Source organism: Pagrus major, chromosome 10 (genome assembly GCF_040436345.1).
Source record: "Pagrus major chromosome 10, Pma_NU_1.0".
NCBI classification, from domain to species: domain Eukaryota; kingdom Metazoa; phylum Chordata; class Actinopteri; order Spariformes; family Sparidae; genus Pagrus; species Pagrus major.
Window position 1 is genome coordinate 19,130,462 of NC_133224.1, and position 18,253 is coordinate 19,148,714.

Consider the following 18,253-nt stretch of genomic DNA (forward strand, 5'->3'; position numbering starts at 1 on the left):
AACACCATTTGGAAAGATTCTTTTTTAGTTAGTTTATTAGTTGAGTTTTTTTTTAAGAGAACATGTAATCAGGACTTATTTAGAAAATTGTACACACAGTTAATGTGTTTTATCTAGTTTAGTTTAGTTTGTACACAAGACAGATAGAATTTGTGACAATGATTATGAGATACCGAATCATCTTCTGTATAAATAAAGGAGCCTTGTAATCTTTATTAGTGTTAAATGCACAAAATTTAAAGCATCTGAAATGTCTGACTGGTTCAAGTTCACACTTCAAACAGTTGTGGCTGAAATGTGTTGTGAAAGAAGGACAAGCGTCACCATCAACAGCCCCCTTTTGACCTAGCTCTCATTGAGGTTTGTGAACTGTTCTAGAAACTGTTGTTTCTTACTGACTTTAAAAGACACAACAACACATGTTAAAAGTATATAACATTTTAATGTATTAATTCTGCATTAAAATGACGACTCGACCATTGTTGAGCTGTGTACTGACATTATCCCAAATGTTTCCAACAATGTTAAATCCCAGAGAAAGTTTACTCAAGGTAACGATGCGTTTCATTAGGTCGCCACCGCTACTTCTGGGATAGGGACTAAATTTCTCGGTCTCGGCAGTGTCTGAGCCAACGACTACAGTCTCTCGGCCCCTGCCTGGGTCACTTATCCTTGCTCTTCACTGTCACTGAGTGTCTCTGGGCTTGTTGTCGAGCGGACAGGTTGGGTGGTGGAGCATCTGGAAGGCAGACCAGCTAATGAGCCCAGTGACACTGCAGCAGCGGCAGCCAGTCATGGTTGTGTGCTTACCGGGGAAACTACGGCTTACAGTCCACTACATCAGCTCTGACGCTGGCTGCTTGTTTAAACAACCGCGAGGAAAACACAAGGTCAACCCATTAACACCAGACAGCCTCCAGCAGCAGAAGGAGCGTTGCCAGAGGATTAATGTTATCCTATTGTACCAGAGGCTTAAAATGATCGTATTTTGGGAAAATAGCCAATGCCAGTCATAACCACAATAATTAATAGTGTAATATTACAGAACACATATTTAAACTAGTTTTTACATGCCTACAAATCCACTCAGCTCATGATGCATGGAGGTGTCCATAATTCAAACGAAACAACACAGCATAACTTATTGAGAGAGTTCCAATTCCACCTCTATCTTGCTATCCTGATCGTGTCAGCAAATGGATTAAAACAGGATAGCGTAGACTAAAACCAACTACTAATAAAAGCACCACAGAATGGTCAAATTATCGTACATTGTGGCTTTTTTGGAATTACAACGTACATCGTACAGAGGGCTAAATCATTGTACAAAGACGGTAATTGTTGTACATCTGGCAACACTGGGCTGAAGTTACCATGGTCTGTGTGAAAACTCAATTCTGATTGGCTGCAATTAAGTCCCTATATAGACACCTATGGAACTACTCAAGTAGTTCCAGTGAAACTGCCTTAATTAATGCGCCATATCTTGTATCTAAAATAAGTGGCATTGCCATCAGATGTCTGCAAACACCTCAATGTTAAAAATTAAATTAAAAAAAATATGGATATCTTATTTACAACACTGAGTGTATTTCTCCAAAGCAACACCCTCTGAACACCACAGGATGGTGAGAATAACACACAAGCTGCAATAAGTAGTAGTCCCTCTGGACTTACTGATACTGACATCCCACTCGCTATCCAACTCACTTCCTCCAGGCCGTCATTGGTTCATGAAAATCGTGATATCACTTTCGTGACAATGACCCGTCTGGCTAGCTAGCTAGTCTTGTAGTTAAACATAGCGACAAATTATATTAACAGTTTTCAACCATATACAATGTTATTGACATTGCATCTTGTTAGCATAGTGTTAGCTTTCTGGATAATAACTAAGCCAACAGGTTCAATGAGCTAAGCAGACCACTTTATCTCCTGTTGCTAAGTCGTATTTAAGGTTCTTCCTATTTAAATTCCATTGCACAAGAACCTAATGGCATGGTAATGATTGTTCCAGCTTCCATTAGTCAAACTCCGTGGCAACGCGACGGTTCTGGCCTCCATGTCATCCATTAATGAAGTTATCATAACTGAAGTTCAGGAATAAGACCACACCACTCTACCTCACTAGTTTAACAACTGGGCCATGCTAATGTAACCACCTGTGCCTCTCTAATTCAATCACCTGCGCAGATCAGGGTTGCACGGCGGCTCAGTCTCAACCCATAGATGGTCCAGCAACTCCTGCCCCCGTTCGACCCCTATCATCCACCAAACGCGACCCTCTTCCTGTTCTTCTCGAATCTTCTTTCAGTTCAAATAAAACTACCTTCATGCTATACGATGGTGCGACACTTTGTCAGACAACACACACTGATAAAAGTGTTTTCATTCATCAAAAGTGAAATTCCTATCCAAAATGGAAAGGCTGATTTAAGGTCAGATGTAATTTAACACTGACCTCTGACCTCCTGATAGTGGCACGTTTGTAGAAAGTTCATTTTGTAGCACTAGTATAGATGGAAGCATAGTGCCTAACTAGAGTTGATAGAGATATTTATAAATTGAGCTTTGCACATATTGGTCATAATTCTGATCTCCATTTCTTTCATAAATATTTCCAAGCATTAAATATTGTGATCATTTTGCCCACCCCCTCTGCCATTGTTTCTGATGTTCATTGTAGTGGAGGAGCATTTGGTTCTTTAGTCTTTTTGTCCACTGGATTAATGCTTGGGTATGTTCTTAGGGCACTTTATCAACGAGAAAAACATCATGTTGATCTGAGTACAAGTTGTGGCCCTGCATGATCCTGTAGATCCTCTTCCTCAAAGAGCTGATGTAGTACAAAATATAAATGCCATTCTGGTGAGTTTCCTCAAAAGCACAGCTTGCGATCAGCCCCAACCGTGTTAAGTTTTAGGGAACTGAAAGTGTGACAAACGACAGATGATTACTACAACAACATTTTCATCGACTGAAGTGAAAGCTTCACTCAAATAGATCTGGACTGTTGGGAGCTGTAGGTATGTAAAACTCTTTTCACTTCACTCTGATCTCTGTTGTCTTTATTGCTGCTTCATTTCAATGCCTAAACACTGCCTGCCTTTAATTTTCTCATTGTGTGCACAGCATGTTCTCTGCATTTAAGACATGATGTTTGTTTCACAAAGTTCTCTGAGGCCAGGTTAGCTGAGGTGCAAACACTGTGGCGTGGAAGCTGCAGGCCGCTCTTCCTGTGTTTAAGCTCTGCTAGGACCTGCGTTTCCACCCATGGAAACTTAAAGTCTGAGGTTTTCGCCACCTTCACCACAGGAATGAAAAGTAAACGGTGAGAGCCGGCTATAGAGTGAAAAGGTGCAAACCTGTGCTTACGTTTCATGGTGAGGATGATATTTATAGATCGTAGGGGTTTTTTATGAGCCTGCATTCTCTATATTTGTAACTGGTATCACACTTGTGTACAGAGATGCTCATACATGCCACACACAGTGTCAACATATTTCACATTAAATACTGCAAACATGTTGCACAAATATGTTTTATTTTATTTGAACAGTGTTGCATATTGTACATTTATACATGTGAAGTGTTGTTTTATTGCAAATGAGTGACAGGAGAGAGAATGTGTTGTGTGGTTGAAAGTCAAGGCAAAGTCCTACTTCACTCTTTTCTACTCCTTACTCTTGAATATACACAAACACTGTCCACAGACTCCTCTTGGCGATGTCGTTCGCTGGTTCTGTTCAGACTCAGAGCAGCGTAATGGAGGAGATCAGCGTCTTGGCTCTGGTAATGACAAAAGTACAATGGCAAAATATATGAGAAATAAAATAGCAGTTATAAATCTTGTACAAATATGGCTTCTACCACAGTTATATCACCTACCATGGGTTCAGAAGCTGCAGAACATGTCAGATGAGAAATACTTCCTGTCAAGCAAAAGACGAAATGATCAAGCCAGGTTGATAGAGAACGAATTGAAATACTTTAATTAAGAAGAAAAAAGCTTACCTTTGCAGACAGAACATATCTGTGTTTTCAACTTGTACAGCGTGAAAGCCAGGACAAGGAGCAGGATAATGGAAACGGCCAACGCCCCACTCAGGCAGTAAGCCAGGATTGGGCGAACTTTGGCAGAATCTCCTAACAAACAGCAAAGAGAAAGCATATCTTGTCTCTTTATTATATTTAGATGTATGGATATACAGTCATTGTCATCGGTTATTATGACCCACCTGCAACCTCCACTCTCGTTCCATTTCCAAACACAATCTCCCCGCAGGAGGCCAGAGCACAGTAGTACATCCCGGCATCGGAGGCGTTCACAGACTTTATAACGAGGTTTAACGTGCAATTTTCTATGTGGGAATCTGTCATACACTGTTCCACATTGCGATACATGACTGCAGGCTGAGCCGCACCATGTCGGAACCAGTAGACGCTCTGCTCCCCTGCACATTTTTCAGCGTACACCGTACAGCTCAGATTCACAGACTCGCCCGGGCGAAGTAACTCCAGCAATGGTTGCCGGACGACAGCGTGAATATTGGACAGTGATGTTTTGACGTTTAGGAAAGCTCCTTGCCCAAACTCAATAGCGTTGAATTCTAAAATGCCGCAGTAATACGTCGCTGAATCCACCGGCCGGAGGTTCAAGATTGTGAGATGGTTGATGCTTTCTCCGCTTTGCACCTGAAACCTTTCTATGTACGCTGGGGAAATGGTAGCTTTTTTGTTGTGCTTCATCCGAGTTGATATGATTAGAGGCTTGCCTCCCAGCCGTTGCTGGTACCAAGAGAGGAAGGTTACAGCATCATTTCGACAAAAGCATTCCAAAGTCACGTTCCCCCCAACTTTGGCTGTTATGACCCCACTGCTTTGAGTTATAGCGGGGGTCTTCTCAACAGTTTGCACCTGACCTGGACAGAAATGCATAAAAAATCATATTTACTATCACATTTATAGTCTTAAACCTCACCCCTCTCATTCAAAAATACATGAATGCACTTAGAAACAGGTAAAATGGCTGTAAAATACTCACAGATTTCACTGAGAAGAACAAGAAAAAGGCAAATTGGCATCATCCCTGAAGCTCTGTATCTCTGTCTGCACCCTGTGTGTCAACGGATGCACCCAACTCTTATAGGAGACGGAGGCTGTTCGTGATTGGCTATGCTGTCAAGTCTAGAGCAAGACAAAGCGATTTGTTCTCTTGCAAAAGCAGAGACTGATCAGGTGACCAGAGGTGTAATTGGGGTTGATTGACTTCAGGTTACATCATTGTAGCTGTACGCTGGAGGGACAGCGGGTGTGACATCATATTTGTACACAATGAAAAGGAAAGACTACATTTTTGAATGGAGGCGTAGGTTGATGCATGTGCAGTGTTTGTTTTCCACAATGTGCACAGAGCTAAGGGGTTTTTTGTAGAGTGGAAGAACATGCTGTGTTCTTCTGTCACAACACAAAAATGTTAAATTTTGATGGGTTTTTTTGTGTGTGTGTGAGATTTTAAAAGTAAAATGGGTTGAAAGGGAGGGTGAAGGAGAGGCACATAAATAAAGCAGAAATCAAGTCAAGTGATTTACCCCACTTCAAAGTTAATGCTGATAACACTTATGGCTGTGGTTAGCAGTTTGTCTTTTCAGGGTTATTCTGTAGGGCACATCATGCCAGTGCAGTCCCACAGGTCACATGTGGCATTTGATCCAATATATGTACTTAATGGGTCAACAACCCAAATACACATAATCAGAAGTGGCAGAGGAAACCACATGTTAAGAGTGACATTGTTTTTTCCTCTTCTTTTGGTGTTTCAAATTGTGAACTATATCTGCTTCAGTGCTGCATCACTGCCCTCTACTGTTTAGTTTTTTCTTGACTCATGGTTAATGCCAAGTGCAGTGTTGAAAAATGTCAGTTTGAAGGTTAAAGGAGGAGGACAGTTTATATTTTACATTTTGAGATGGACTGGCTTCCATTACAATTATATTACATTCATGTACTGTATAGAAATGCACCCTGTGTGGATCTGGTTCCCATTATCTTCTTCCATACCTGGGCACATGGTGAGGATACCTCAAACATCTGAGGGCTGGTGTTTGTCGAAGGCGCCATGTTAACTGCCATGGTGTGCTGCTTCCTGGAGCATATCATAGCCTATAGTGGTTGATACAGAATGTGTCTTTTCCTCTTTCTTAAGTAACCTACTGTTTGGCTGAATGGTTCAAGATCAGTCCCTTTACAACATTTAACATTTGGGAGCAGCCATTGTGCTGTTCGTATTTTCAAAAACACCAACCTCTTCGGCCTACTGCTCCTCTAAGGGTCAAGGGAGTTGTCGGGCTAGGCAGCGTGGACAGGCCGTTTTTCAGCCCAGAGACACTGCAGCTGCGACAGCTGAAGAAGTTGGTGTATTTTCCAGGGAAACTACAGCTCAGAATCAGTGATATCGGCTTCACTGCTTGTTTCTTTTACAAAGCAACTACAAGAAAAACTAGAACACAACCCAATTACACCCGGCAATGGTAGGATCCATTATAATGCATTTGTCACACCCTGGAGCAGGGCTTGCTAGCATTAGCAGTCTCTTTCTCATGGGTCTAGATGTGGTTTTGACAACAACTTTCAAACTCACAGCAACAAGTAGTGGCCTACTGCAGTTGAAAAAACAATAAATCTCATTTTATAGAGGTTTTGCCTAAAACAAACAGATAATAGGGCATAATAACTCATATTTAAAAGTGAGAAATAATATTGAAATACAAGTCACTTTTTTTATTTGTGTCTTTTATCATACCTAGCCTAGTAGGTTACAAATCACATTTAGGTGGATATAACTAGTTCTACCATTAGAAAGCATAACTGTTTAACTAAGCATAACTAAGCATACCATTAGACAGACAGATTGCTGCCTGGACAGCTGTTGGTTTCACTTCATTTCAGTATGGGGAACTCAACTGGCAATTCTTAGAAAATCACATTAATTAGAGTCACATTCATTGTCTATGATAATGCATTTTAAAGTTATTTCAAAAACATGTCCAAGTGTGAGTTTATTTAAATGTTATGTAGCTATCTCATCCCCTCATCCTTGAAGATTTAATAGTACAGTCGCCCCATGCAGTAGACCGTTACCGAGCATAGACAGGCTACTGTGTGTCACTAGTGTATGTCTTTTGATGTTTGTGGTCCGCATGTACGTGTTTTGACAAAGCTGTGGTAAAGAGCTCTACATTTGCTGGCTCAGTAGAGACGAGACAGCACTGACCGACACCTCTCACACTTCCTGAGATGTGCAAAGTTACAGTAAGTCGGCCTAATGCTCACTGTTTCTCAATAGAAGTCAAAGGTTAAATGGAAAGTAGATCCTCCCTTTCTTCTTTGAAGAGAACAGTCAGACCATGTCGGAAACAATCAAAAGAGGAAGCCCTGCTGTGTGTCAAAAGCCTTCATTGGAATCACTCATGTATTGAGTACAGGCAAGACTCAAGGTGGAACTTTATTGAGAAGTATTGTTTATGCTGGTTATGGCAAGTTGAGCACATGGCTGCTTGTCAAACTCGACTCTGTGATGTGTTCAATGTCACTCGGAGCTAAGTGCTCAATACTGCCACGTTTCTGTCGACTTTCCGACAACGTGTGGGTGGAGGGCCCTTTTTGCTCGGGTCATCTGCAGATGAACTTTGACTGAGTGTAGAAAGTCATTTCAACTAACCCCGAGCTGTATGCACACACTGAATCACACATTTTATGAAACCAAGTAGTCCCAGTGTCTTTAACTTGTGAAAGAAGCCTGTATTTTCACGGAGTCTTTTCACAGTGAGGCCAAACTGACCTGCTGCTTGACAAATATAGAAAGCTTTCATTCAGACCTGATTTTGTGAAATGACATTCAAAGGAACTCAAGTTGTTGCTGGCTGAGTTTAATAGGTCAAGTTAGAACGTTTAGAAATAAAAATAACATCTCATGATGGAATGACCAACTTTATCACGTATTTCTGCATTATTTGAGTGTTCCACATCCAAAGCACATTCGATTTTACAACAGGTTGTCACTCCCAACTCCTCAAGTGCGGCAGCTTGGTCAGTGGTCTTAAACTTCAAACTATGACACTCTACCATCCCCTCTAGCATTACTTTTGCACGTGAAGGGCTCCAAAGTGAGACTAGAAATACGTAATGGGTATTGTTTGGTTAGACTTTCAAAATAAAGCTTGCTGACAAACAGTTCACATATTTTGACTTATTTTGCCTTTTGGACTGTTATTAACAATTGTGTTTTGGTTAGGTTAAGGCTCCAAAACTACTTGGTTAGGTTTAGGAAAAGAAACTACTTTTAAACTTTTAAAATAACTACAATCAGTCTTGTGTCTTACCTAACGTAAATTACGTATGCGATGTACTGTAAGTCACGTATTGTAAGTGCACCACTCACGTAACATAAGTATCTCAAACTTATGCTTATTTACTTATATAACACTACATAGTGTTGATATGACACTATCACCTGAACCCAGTTTTCCGGAGGGACAGTTCAGTGTATGACCCTTCCAACCACCCCATATTCATTTTTTATACTACTCCAGGAAAGAGGAGCTTCAAGGAGTGACACTAGAGGGGTACCTCCAGTGTCAGACTTAGAAGCACTGGGCCAGACTGCTGTATTTGACACACTGGGAGTGAGAATGAGCTGGATTTAAAACTCCAACACTACAGTGCAATAAGTGCCATTACAGTATATATTATTCTCATTAAAGGTTGTCGAGGTGTAAACATTTTTGAAGAATCACATTTTAGATTTTGTGCTGTCTCCAGGCCTTTCTAGACTTTATATTAAGAATCAGTAAAGCATGAGAGGGCCAGTTCACACTGTGGTTTAACACACGAGATGATATCTTTTTAATTTCATCTACACTTCCACAAAGTTTTTCTAGAGTTCTTTTTTTTTTTTTTTAAACCAAATGGTGGACACAGTATCAAAAGGATCAGTGCTCTGCACAAGGTTCATTGTTTTCTGTAGCTGTTGAAAGTAGGTTAGAAACCGCAGATGCATCTTGTGGCCATGCTGGATTATTTTTTTCCACTGTGCTTTTGGCATGACAAAGTAAATCAGGTCAGTGAGGGTTAAATGTACTTCCGTGGTACTTCTGCACAAAGAACAAATAGCTTTTTTGTTGCTTTTATTGCATCATCATTGATTAGCTATTTACAACTTTAATACACTTCTCTAAATATACTGTTTCTATCAAAAACAGGAACGTGGAGGCAGCCTTCAGCTAGAACTGAAAAAAATGTGGTTACATTGAAGAGAAAGTAAAGCCAGCCCCCGATCACCTTGTCATAAAGCTCCTCCTTGCGTTATCTCTACTGTGACTGCTTCAAGCTATATCAATGGTGTTTTAACTTGTTTTTGACCTGGTTACAGACATATACGTGTAAAATATATATACATGGGAATGAGAAGTGAAAGAGCAGAGGTGTTAAAGCAACTGGAACAAACAAACAGCATCACAAATAAAACCACACAGACATCCTGTCAGAGTGGAGGGCAGCAGGGGGGGGGGTAAAACCACCTTGTTCAGCTCGACGTGAGTGAGCTTGACCAAAGCGGGAACTCAGACACGAGACTGTTTTTTTCTCTTTTTCTTTTTAGTCAGTCGGCAGAAGAACTTGAAAACACGTCGCTGTCTTTTATGTGTTTGAGAGGAACAGCTCAGAAGTTGAACAAAGCAACCATCCTTTGTTAGATAGTTCTCTATTTGATTTTTTGTTTTCTGAGGAGATAGAATTTAAAGAAATACATTTGTGACAGTGAAGATGTCAAATTTAGCTAGATTTGATCATAAGTTAGGCTGGGGTGATTAAAGTCTGAGCTGCTAAAATTCCACATTTTCTCGTATTTTGTCTGATTTGTCTGCTGAAAACCATAAAACTGAGCACCGCCTCTTGCGTAATGACATGAAACGTCGCCGTCATGGCACTGGCTGTGCTCCGAGGCGCTGAACAAAAAGGGTAGAGTTCAGATTTTGATGTCAGTCGACCACAACAGTCCCTCCAAAAAGCAACACTCTGTGGGTGCAACACACAGGATACGCCTCACAAAGTGTCTTTCAGATGTATATCTTTAGCCTTTCTGTGGTGTGTTCACTTTAAATCACTTATCTTTCCAATATTAGCTACCTGGTGGTCACAGCAATATACAACTGTTTAAAAACACCATGATGTAGTGCTTATATGATGTCTACTGTCGGTGCACCGCTGCTCTCTACTGGCCGAGAGCGTAACTGCACAAGGCCTGCTGAGATAAACTGTCTTCTGTGTCTCTGTAGAAAAATTAACTCTGATAATCACGTCAAAATGTCATTATGGGAAATGTATGATCCAGTGTTTCTGGGTCTTAAACCACACTAGGGAGTAAAGGTTGCGATATCTCAGCCTCTGCTGCTTCAGTTTTCACCATGCTTTTTGTAATCTGTCTCTCGTGCACACCTTGACTTTTGTGAAAGTTGAATACTAAATTGTTAGAATATCACAGCCACAGCAGCTTTTTGCTTGAATAAAGATTTTCTCAGACATTTGGCTGTACAACCCTAGATACATAACACATTCCAGGAAACTAACACAGGTCACATGAGTCATCGTAACCGTTTTTTTTTTTTTCCGTTTTTTTTTCTTTTCCATGCGACTGAAATTTAGAAGAAATCAGTCAGGGCTGAAAATTAATTGAGGGACTCTAGGGACTTTTTCAAAAATGGTAGGTAAAGCATTAGAACAAGTTTGAATCTTTGTAAAATCCATATAAATTAAAGCTGCACTAGACTATTATTAGCCATACAACAGTTGACAATATTCACTTTAAAAGTCATTCTGCATTAGTTTCAATGCATTTTCATACAGTATGTTGGCTTCTATTGCACAGCAGATCTTTCTGAGATAAATACTGACTCTTAAATACCTAGAGGAACCTCTCTCTCACACACACACACACACACATACACACAAACAAACACACATGTTAATGCTTTTAAGGAACGTATATTTCTTCATATTTGTGGTTGTTCACTGTATTACAGTGGAAGGTCAACATAAAGCTATCATTATTGATATCAATGAGGGAAACCACAGCCTTTTAATAAGAAATAGAGATGTATGTACTTCACCAAATCCAGTAAAAAAAAAGTGTATTGCTTTTTTCAAATGTTTTTTTTTTCTATACAAATGTACTTTTAACCTTGCAGTTAAGCATATGTAGGATGATAAAGGATGATTTAATGTATAAAAACAGAGAAGATGATAGATAGATAATATCATAATTAGGGTTATTACAGGGGTCAAAAAGAGAGCAGCAGCAGAAGCAGGTGTAGAAAAGTTTGCCTCTATGAAACAGCAACAGTCACCTCACAGGTCTGACAGTGCGATTCTGGAGTAAACCGTCTCCTCCTCTGTGCTCCTCTGTCCCCTTCTCTTGCTTTGCCTCTTTTTGAAGTCCAGAGCTACGTACTGCAACGCATCAGATTCCTCATTCTGCAGGAAATAAGAAAGACGCATATTTAGAGGCTACACTAATTTAGATTATGGGATGTGCCTCTATACAAACTAATGTAAGTCATGTTGGGAGGATTCTTTGAGCTTACCTGACTATCAGCGGTGTATTCTGGGACACTGGACTGGCGGTGCAGCCCTATTACAGAAAAATATATATATATATATTTTATATTAGCTTCCAGTCTTCTGTCATTGTCATTAAAGGGACAGTTAACCCAAATAAGAATGATAAAAAATGGTCCCCTTTCTTTAGAGGCTGTGGATTATCGTGAATTACTTTGAAACTTTGTTTCTGAAAAACATAATTTAGATGTATTTTTACCACAAATGAAATTCAATTCAAATGCATTGTACTGAGGTTTACACAGGACTCTCAGAAACAGATGAATCAAAAAACCTTTCTTCTTATCCTCATCTAAATAACAGCCAGACAACCTTCTTCTTTGGTGACTATGAGTTAATTGTACCTTCAGACTGAAGAGATTCTCTCCTGGATATTTTGCAGAGGATACTGATTAAGATGATGTTTAAGAAAACAGACGCAGCCAGAGCTGCAATCACAGAAAACATCAGAGCAGGAGAGATAGAGTCCAGTTTCTCTGTGAAAACAGAAAAAGAAGACTAAGATTAAATAGAAATTTGATTTAGAGTTTTTTAAAGTATATGTTGCTCACCTCCAACATCCAGTCTGGTTCCTTTCCCATACAGAATCTCTCCACATGAGGCCACAGCACAGTAATATGTTCCAGCATCGGACAGATTCACATTCCTCTTGGATAAACTGTACACACACTCTGCAGGAGACTCGGGGCTCTTTACACACTCGCCGCTGCTGTGTTTGTGGACATACAAGATTCCCAAGTTGGAGTTTCGTGAATCTTTTTTGAACCAGTAAACGCTGTGTACTCCATCACTGGTTCCAGTGTGCAGCGTGCAGGTCAGAGTCACGGAGCCTCCTGGCTTCACAGAGTCGGAGGCCGGCTGCTGGGGGACAGACCTGCGACTAGACTCTGAAAAACAGACATTTTAGAAAGGGTTAGGAAATATAATGGAAATTTTACAATTTAAAAAAAAAAATAAAGTAAATTGTTAACACCTACCATTTAAAACCAAAAATGTTCCATTATCAAATTTAGTGGCTTCAACATCGATCCGTCCACAGTAGTACATAGCTGAGTCTGAGTCCTGGACAAAAGAGATGTTCAGATGGTAGAAGCCTTCTCCAGTATGAACTGAAAACCGTTTGTCGTCTTTGAACTTGTTATGGAATTGGTTGAGTGAGTGTTTGTAGAAAGAGGAGATTATTTGAGGTTGCCCTCCTGCAACCTGCTTGTACCAACACAGTTGTCTGGAACTGTCATAGAAACACGGCAAAGTCACATTGTGTCCAGGGTTAACGTAGAGCAGAGAGCCATCTGAAACACAGATAGAGATATATTAATGATAATCACTTTGAATATTTTATTTTTAAACACATGGAGTCAAAATTCATGGCACAAAAATATGAAAACATTGTATACAGTGACTTACAGGCTCTAGAGAAAAGAACCAAGAGCACATACAACTTGAACATCCTTCACTCTCCGCTGATCTGTGATCTGTGACTGTGTGATCCAGTGTGACTGCAGTTTCCGTAAAGGGGTCAAAGACATGCACCTTCAGCGGAAAAGTTGTCTGTAACACAGGTGGTGCAGATTTGTGGTTCACAGTTCCTGCATAAAAGGAAATAAAAAGCTCTGAGTGGCCAGTTTTACTCAGGCAATTTTACACATTTCTATATTTTTTGCCCTCAGGTAGAAACATTGCCTGCAGTCCAAAACTTAACTTCCTAATCCAAAAAACGACAACAAGAAAAAGATAACTTTTCATCAGCTAGTATAATTTTCTGTTAACCCTATGGTGGTTTTGGCAGATCATTGTTACACTTTATGGGGTTAAAATGTTTTCAGACGTATAAAGTGCATGTACCATGATACTGCATCCTTTTAAGCATGCAAGTGATGCTTCACATGCACTAATTGGCCTGAGGAGGGCGCCAACAACATTTGATAATTTTTTTACAGAAGGAGTATTTACTGTCGCCTGGTACCCAGCAGGAGACAGAGAGAGGAATGGAGGAGAGAGCCAATCAGAGGGATCTTCTATCTAAATTTCTAAATTGAAAATCCAAATTCGAAGGCAGTGTCTGCAATATTTTTTTTCTGCTTAAAACCACCAGGATAGAGTCAGGCAATAGTGTTAAAATACCCCTATCTTGTTAAAGAGGTCATATTATGCTTGTTTTCAGGTTCCTACTTTTACTTGGGGGTCCTAGTAGAACAAGTTTACGTACTTTAATTTTCAAGATACACATTATTTTTCTCATATGGTGCATTGCTGCACCATATTCGCTACAGAGTGAGACATCTAGCCTCTGTTCAATCTTTGGTGAGAGTTGCACATGCGCAATTTTATTTACATAGCCCCAAATCACAAATCACATTGCCTCAGAGGGCTTTACAGTCTTGTGAGGAAAAACTCCTCCAAAAAGGGAAAAAGCAGAAGATGTCTCATGGCCACAGAGCAGGGATCCCACAAAAAATTGGTCTCCATTACATTACGTATCATTTGTGTTCATGAAATTCATACACAAACAACCAGCACCTTTGTGGCAACAACTCAAACAGTGGTCTGACTCTTGCTAGGCTGTGCTTAATTTAATTAACGGTGTTACACAGTGAACACTTTTCCAAAAAGTATAATTCTGACAAAGGTACTTTAATCTTGTACTCAGTTGGTTGACTACTGTGCAGAAAGAAAGTTGATCTTAATTACGCCCACCTATTTTTCTAATATGGTGCATTTCTGCTGCACCCCTATACACACTGTGTCTTGAACGCTATGTTTTACCTACGGAGTAAGACATCTCGCCTCTGTTCAATCTTTCATGAGAGTTGCACATGCGCATTACTTAACAGGCAGGATGTAGCCAATCAGAGGCAGAGTGGGGCAAGTCATACCAAGCAAGGTAGTGTGATCTAAAATAACGCTGCTACAGCTGGTAACCATGGCTGCAGTACAGCCATATATATTTTATAATATATATATTTATATAACGCCTGTTACATAGTCATGCAGATAAGTTTCAGAAGTAAAGGCCCGACTCCAAACCAGGCGTTTCAGGCAGTGCAGGAGCAGTGTTTTCTGTGGGAGAGATTGACTCCCTCTGGCATGGACTTCGGGCTTTTCAACTTTGCAGACCCTTTACATGTACAAAGATGATACATAACACAATAAAGGAAAGGCAAAAACCCCAAAAGCACAATATGACCTCATTTATGCAAATTCAGCATATGAACACTAGCCTAGGGCATTGTTGTCCTTTTTCATTGTATAGTTTTTTATTAGATTATTTCCTTTGCTCAGCTGAAGCACCTAAAAACATTTTTTTCGTATTAACATAAATGTGATCTAACCTAAAATATCATTTTAAAACTTGTTCTTGACAAAAAAAAAGTGCATGCATTTTTACAATGTTTTGATGTTCCTACTCTTAATAGAAAATGTATACAGCGCAAAAGAGCATGATAAGTATGTAGGAATTTGGTGTATGTTAAACAGGTAGCCCAAACTTCAAATTGTCTCTTGTGTCAGAACAACTTGTTATTATCTACACTGATTTGTAGAGATATTTTGTGCTCAATCTGCTGCTACAGCCCTGCAACCACCTGATGCTATCTGCCAGCTCTAGACTCTACACCAAGACGCTACCTTCGATTCACTGGTCGCAACAATCATCACCACAGTTCTGTGCAAAGGTGATGTGGCTGACATTTAGAAGGTATCAAGTATGCTCACTTTTTCATCTGTAAGGCCTTCTTGTTTAAAATTCTGACATTTTTATCATCTGGAGTCTAAAGTAACCAACTGAGATGTCAGATCACAGGGATAGTTTAGCTCTTAAACTGAACTGTAAAAACAAGGTGACTTTAGAGACATGCCTCTTCAGAATTTTAAATTTTTTTCTCGCTGATGTCGTCTTCATATCGATCTCAGACTTGATTTAGCTTTTTTTTCAGGCTGACACATGCTGAGTTGATCACACATTTAGTGCTCTCATTCTCATTCTTGCAGTTCCTCTTTAAGAGAATCCACTCTGACCTGCACATTTTAATGACACGTCTATCTTTTATCCTTATTCTGGCATAATAAAGGTCCCCACAACTTTTATCATGAAATGTTTCTGAATAGACGCTCAGACAGAAGTAATGTGCATATGGTGATTGAGCAAAAGATAAAATGACAAGCACTTCCTTCTGCTTTTTGGCTCACTGCTGTATGTATTTGGGTGTGTGTGTGTGAGAGAGAGAGAGAAAAAGCCCTATGTGTCTGTGCATGCTACTTGCAAACACACCACCCCTCTGCCTCTCTTGGTTTTGTGATGCTGAAACTTGTTAGTCATTTTCTCACAGTTCAGTCATAAGACGAAACCACAAACCTTTTGTCTTTGGCAATAAAGTTTCCACTTTCTTTGAAAAACTGCAGATATGACAGAAATACAAAAAAACACTACTGTACAATCCCCCCTAGAGAGAAAACATTGACGCTGAGCACAACTTCAAAGTAAGGCATCATCAATGCATAATAAATATAATATTAAATAACGGTTACAGTGTCAGACAATGATATCATTTGTTAAAATGAAGTGCACAGTCAGCTAATGAAGCTAAGTTATGAATGGTCTACTGCATGATGCCAAATTTTGCCATATGTAGAAATCTGTGGTCTTTTTTTCTCAGAAGACTCAGCACTACTACTATGAAGCTGATTTATAATTACACATCTGGGTGAACAATAATGACATAGGATTCCCCCGAGGCTCCATTCTTGGTACAGGTCTGTGTCAAAAGTCAATCAGACAGCTGCAGCTGATTCAGATCACTGCTGCTAGACATCTGATTGGTTAAAGTTAGCCTGTGATAGGCAGCTATAGACAGATGGTTCATCAAACCACCTGCCACATATTCTCTGAACATGCCCTTTTCCAAACAATGTGGAACTAACCACATTGTTGATCCTCAATACATGCTGTGTCAGCAAAATTGTCTGTTGTTTTCCTGTTATTTTCAAAATTCAGGTCAGTGTGTTCTGGTCATGTTGGCATCCTTTGAAATGGCTATGGTAGTGGGTTGTTAAAAGGTCGGCAGGAACATCTTTGATACCAAGAAACGGTAACTTATGCAAAAGCAAAGCTTTGATAGTAATTTAGAGAATTCTTTATTGCAGAAAAAAATCAAATAAACTCAAATCAACCTACATTTAACTCTATGAGTGTGCTCACCCACAGTCTGTTTTCAGAGACCAGATTTCATTTCTAGCAACAACCTGACTCTTAGAGGAGTTGTCATTTTTTGTCATTTGGTTGTTTTGACACTTGCTGCTGACACAAGTTCTTTTTGAGGTTTGCAACTTCCTATTACTGTGAATACTAATACGCCCACTAGGCTAAAAAGAGTACTGTAACATAGAGAGACTGCATCAGACCTGCAAGAGACAGAGGAAAAGGTAAATGATTTTTTTGCTCATGAAGGATAAGGTCTACATGTTTAGCACACGGGAAAATAGAGAAGCCGTCCTTTTTCAGTTTTAGTCAGTATCTTGCAATGGGACAGATAGTCGCCAGTGTCATTTTTTCATTCATTGCAAGTTTTAAAATTAAACAAATGTGCATTGGAAACAGGCAGAAATGTTGTCATATGTGCTATGTGTGTTACTTTTCTTTTACGGAGTTTAAATCGGACTCAGTTACTGAGTAGTAACCACAAATAGGCATGCGATGGGTCTTTTTTAATCCTCATCTTTGCGCTGTTACGTTTAATTGACACAGCCTGTCAATTCGACATGATCAGCCACATGCATCATGCTCATTGCAGAACTTCCCCAAAAATGTTTAAATTTAGCAATTGTGCGAGCCTTTGAGATTCGTTCTATACGTGAAACTTATTGATGTCCGGCAGAGATCTTTTCATACATTGGTGAATTGTGTTACACCATCAGATAACATAGAATAACAGTTTCACAAGTGTCCTCAAAAAGAGCACCTAGAATTGCAGAGAGGATGTGGCAAATGTAAAAGATAAGAAAGAAATAGGGTGGTACGACTGTACACCACTTTAATGCATTCCTGCAACTGCTTTCATACAGACAAAACTACTGTTCTGCAACTTAACCTTCAAGTAAATATGTAACAGCTATTAAACATGAGAGTATATAAAGTAGGAGTTGTTCATTTTTTTCTTTACCGTGGGTAGCATTCTATAATAAGGCATATTAATGTTGACATGGTGTAAGTGGCAGTGTTTTTAATTGCTAATGAATTATTTATTGATGCCTTACAGCCACATAATAACTTTATAAGATCAGCATTTGGTTTGCCAGACTGTGAAACATGAAATGGAAACATGCAGATCATTTGCATTTGAAGTCTGAGTCAGCTGTGAAACAACACACCCATGTTCCTCTCACCCCTGCGGTATTTCTCAGCACTTATGTCATGGACAGCTCGAACTGTTTTTGCAACGTATTGAAGCTGTTTATTTTTTTTTTCAAAAACACTGCTGGAAATTGTCCTGAGGATTCCTTAAGTATATCTAGAAGTGTTGCATCCATTGTCATAAATATCAAGTGGTTTCAAACGTATGCTGAAACGTAGACGTGAACCGTG

The 18,253-nt window shown here is 39.7% G+C and overlaps 1 protein-coding gene across 1 annotated transcript; it reads right to left on the reverse strand.

The window, feature by feature from the left end:
* Positions 1 to 3,523: 3,523 nt before the first annotated feature.
* Positions 3,524 to 5,112, reverse strand: LOC141003785 (uncharacterized). Its single transcript, XM_073475246.1, has 5 exons — positions 5,045 to 5,112; positions 4,239 to 4,922; positions 4,015 to 4,146; positions 3,889 to 3,932; positions 3,524 to 3,789 (listed from the first exon to the last, which is right to left on the reverse strand). Exons 1-5 carry the CDS (start codon positions 5,085 to 5,087, stop codon positions 3,664 to 3,666), a joined length of 1,029 nt encoding a protein of 342 aa, XP_073331347.1. The 5' UTR covers positions 5,088 to 5,112; the 3' UTR covers positions 3,524 to 3,663.
* Between the last annotated feature and the right edge of the window lie 13,141 nt (positions 5,113 to 18,253).

Excerpts from the sequence above, each read along its gene's own strand:
- LOC141003785 (XM_073475246.1), bottom strand. The coding sequence starts at position 5,087 with ATGATGCCAATTTGCCTTTTTCTTGTTCTTCTCAGTGAAATCT. Across the intron at positions 4,923-5,044 it reads TGTTCTTCTCAGTGAAATCT|GTCAGGTGCAAACTGTTGAG; the intron begins GTGAGTATTTTA and ends ATTTCTGTCCAG. Across the intron at positions 3,790-3,888 it reads CTGCAGCTTCTGAACCCATG|AGCCAAGACGCTGATCTCCT; the intron begins GTAGGTGATATA and ends TGTCATTACCAG.